This window comes from Entamoeba invadens (assembly GCF_000330505.1).
Source record: "Entamoeba invadens IP1 unplaced genomic scaffold scaff_1105074724785, whole genome shotgun sequence".
Classification (NCBI taxonomy): domain Eukaryota; phylum Evosea; order Mastigamoebida; family Endamoebidae; genus Entamoeba; species Entamoeba invadens.
In genome coordinates, this window is record NW_004191902.1 from 122,318 (window position 1) to 126,444 (window position 4,127).

Sequence of the window (4,127 nt, forward strand, 5' to 3'; positions counted from 1 at the left end):
CCCTAAACCACAAAGGACGTCCTTCGGCCTATATTCCCGTCCTTCGTCCCCATGTCCGTCCTTTCTCTTTATTTTATTTATTGATTGATATAGGATTAAATATGTATGCCTTTTTTACATGTTGTTATTCCAACATTTTTGAATGTTAACTTACATAATCATTTATTTTGTTTTCAAACAATGATATTTGAATTATGTTTCTACTTATAATTCATAATAATGTTGTTTGTGTGTTTCACATTGTTTTATAATGTTTTTTCTATGAATCCAACAACTTCAAAGGGTCCATTAGAATATCATTATCCAACAGTAGTTCTTCAAAAAGAAATGCGAAATTTTTAAAATGTTCATGACAGATACATGTTTGATTTAAATATTTTATCGAACAGAATTCGTCGAAGAGCCCATTACATATCATATAAATTTCTTGTCGAAATATTGAGAATAAAAAATGCAGAAATTGAGAATCAAAAATTTATAACTAAACTTATAGAACGTCGTCCCTTTACATACGGAGAATTTATGAATTGGATTTCATCAATCAATGATTTATACGACTTAAATGATAACACAAAAGGATATGCGTATTATTTTGAACATTATATGGACCACGTCCAAGAAATTTTTGATCGAGAAGACCCAGAAAATTGGTCAAATGCTTTTACCATAAACCAACTCTTTTTGAACAAAAAGTACTATATTGAAAAGCTTGTTGTTCTTTCAAGAATCGCTTTCGAAATGAAACAGAGTGAAACACCTATTGTTGAAGATTCAAGAAACAGACTCAAAAGAATAATAACAATTATTGAAAATGGCATGAAATCTGAATAATTTGACAAAGAACACCTGATTAAAAGAGAAGAAAATCAAAGGATGAAGTATAAAAACGATTTGAAATCAAGAATTGATTTAGTTTCTGAAAAAGATTCATTACAAAATAAAAAAAGAGTGGATTTTGAATCAAAAAGAAATGGTCAATAAAAACGTTAAATCAATCACTTATTGCTCTTTATTAACTTGTTATATAATTACATGATGATTTTTTTTAAAAAAAATGATTACTAAAAAGTGAAACAAATTACATTAAAAAAATAAAATTATCAAATTTATTTGTAAAAAGTTAACATGTCATAAAAATAATATTCACAGCATTTATGATAATATTGCCCAATTTCTTTGTTAATTTAAATTAATATCTAATAAAAAACAAACAATAAACAAACAATGTGTTTCATACAAGAATTTGTTTTCAATGTGAAAAATTACAATTTGATTAAAAAGATCACAACTTGATATGGTTTTTACAAATGTCGGTTCTAATCATATTACTAATTGGTGGTGGTTCTGCTTTATTCCCTTCTACTTCTACAAAATTATTAATAACTAATGAAGACCAAAAACAACAATCAATTCCAGAATTTTTATATCCATCCAAGACATTAATGAAAGATTTGCAAGAGTTTGAAAGGAAAAATGATCGTTACATGTTTGATCTGAACATTTTATTTAATCGTTGTCACCGCAAATCGCGATATATAAGTCGTGATTTTTCTGGAGAAATTGAAAGAATTAAAAAAGAAGAAATGGCGAGCCAAAAATTTATTACTGCAGTAATAAATGGAAGCCCACTCACTAAAAACAATTTTGTTGAATTTTTAATACAAACTGATGAATTATACGATTTGGAGAATAGTGGTTCTGGTTATTCATATTATATGCAGAACTATATGAGCTATATTAACAAAGTGGTTGAAAGGGAAGACATGGAAAGGTGGATGAACAAGTACATGGTCAGCCAATTGTTTTTGAATGTGACTTATTATATAGATAAACTCTACTTGATCATTAAAATAGCCCGAGAGATGAAAGAAGAAAACCACCCCTTTTTTGAACGCGCCCAAAATAATTTGAAAAAACTAATTGAAAAGATACAAAGAAATCAAAGAAATGCTAATTTCGAGTGGAGATTGGTCGGGTTAAGAGATGAAAGATTTTTACAAAGATTTAAAAACGCTGCACCTTCAAGAATTCAAGGAGAAGAGGGTTCACTTATTGATCAAGGAAAAAAGAGTGTTTTTGGTATTATAAGGAAAAAGTTTCAAAACAAATAATTTAACGAGTTTTTGGTTTTACAAAAAAAATATCATTTAACGTGTTGTTAAAAAAATAATTAATTTAAATTGTTAATTTTTAATATGATTTAATATAATAACTAAAATTATAATAAACTCGTTAAATATTTAAAAAATTGATGTTTTAACTCGTTAATTTTTTATCCTCACATTATTAAATTCAACTCAATTTATTTTGATCTTTGTTTCAAAATGAATCAATTTTGGGTTTTAAAGGTTGTGTAAATATTACTAGAAAACAAATAATCAAACTTGTATTACTAATCTTGACAATGCAAAACATGATCAATATATGCTTTTGTATTATGTTTTTGAGTGTTGTTGGACAAAAACCAGGTGCTTCGAATCACATTTATCCCACAGATACATTGTATAACCAATTAAAAGAAAATGAAAATATATATGACACTTATATGTTTGATCTTAACAATTTAGTAAATAGAATTGGTCGTAAACCCGAAGTTTTTTTATATGAATTTTATCTCTCGTCTATCTGTATTAAAAATCAGGAAGAAACTTCACAAAGCTATATTACTAAATTGATAGAAGGAGGAGAACTTGAAGACCATGGTTTTTTAAATTGGATTAATCATATGGGAGAGTTGTATGATTTGAATAAAAAAAAGTGTTATGGTTTCTATTTAGAGAACTTCATTTTTTTTGCAATGTTATTTGGACAAAGAAATGATATAAATACTTGGGTAAAAAGGTATACAATTAATCAAATGTACCTTGATTTAAAATACTACGAAAATAAATTCAAATTGCTTGAAATGATTGCTCATGAATTAAAAGTAGAAGAACAGCCTCTTTATTTAGCAACAAAGAAAAAATTTCTGAACTTTATCGAAGTGCTGACCAAAAAGAGAGAAAATTCTGAATTCAACCAGAGAGATTTCAAAATAAGAAGGGAATTACTTTTTGAAAAGTTTGGAAATGAAATGACATCTAGACTATCGACACAAGAAGAAAAAACGATTAAAAATTCACAAAAAGAAGAGAGAGGTTTTGCAAAAACTTTAAAGACTGTTTTTAAAACGAAAAAATAAATCAACAAAGTTTAGGTGTAAATTTGAATATTTAAATATTTTTATGATAAAAATAGAATGGTTTTTAAATAGTTTTATAAAAATACTTGATAACCTTGAATGGAGATATAACACTGTTTTTATTTTAATTTAAAGTATTTATACATACAAAAAGAATCAAATAAGTAATTAATTACTCAAGTTTATAAACCATGATTCTTTTGACTCTAAATTCTGGTCTATTTGTCAAATCCTTCTCTCCAGCAACAAAAGTGCATGACTTACATTTGCTCTTGTCCACTCCCTTTTTGGCTACTCCAATATCATATCCACCACCAAATCCAAATAACATATCACCTTTATCCGAATACAAGACAAACGCACCTTCTTCAGGTCTGTCCCACTCATCATAACAAAATCCTTTGCTATCTCTTATTCTGAATTTCTTGGGATTCAGTTTTCCATTTCTTAAGAGGGAAAAGATAAAAGCAGATTGGCTTGAAGTCCATGAATTATCTACAGTAATTTTATCAAACATGACACCTCCAAATTTGCAGTTAGTCTCGTCTTCAATTACAAAACAAAGATTTGAGTTGAGATGAACTTTATCAAAGAAATTTCTCGAACCAACACTCCAATCATCTACATCACTGTCAAACACAACATATGATATCTTTTTGTTTGAAAAGTCTTCCAAGATGCCTTTCTCTTCAACACTTAAATTGAGTGGTTTGACATTAATTACACTCAAATTAAAATCAGTTGTTTTCTCTGTATGAAAAGGAACATTTTTACTCATGTCTTCTAATATAGAAAGTTTTGAATGTTTTTGATCATCTAAAATTTTCATTTCAGCATCAAATTGTGTTCCAGTGATTTGTCTTGAAATGATCTTCTGTTGTAATTCAGACGACTTTTTGTTGTACTTTTTTTCATAAAGTGATTTAAGAAGATTAATAAGAGTAAC

At 27.4% G+C, this 4,127-nt stretch overlaps 1 protein-coding gene across 1 annotated transcript; it reads right to left on the bottom strand.

Annotated features, from left to right (window-relative positions):
* Positions 1-3,353: 3,353 nt before the first annotated feature.
* On the bottom strand, positions 3,354-3,959 carry EIN_161830 (hypothetical protein; the record flags this gene model as incomplete). The annotated part of the gene is made up of 1 exon (XM_004185857.1): positions 3,354-3,959. The coding sequence occupies one exon, from the start codon at positions 3,957-3,959 to the stop codon at positions 3,354-3,356; it is 606 nt and encodes a 201-aa protein (XP_004185905.1).
* Positions 3,960-4,127: the final 168 nt, after the last annotated feature.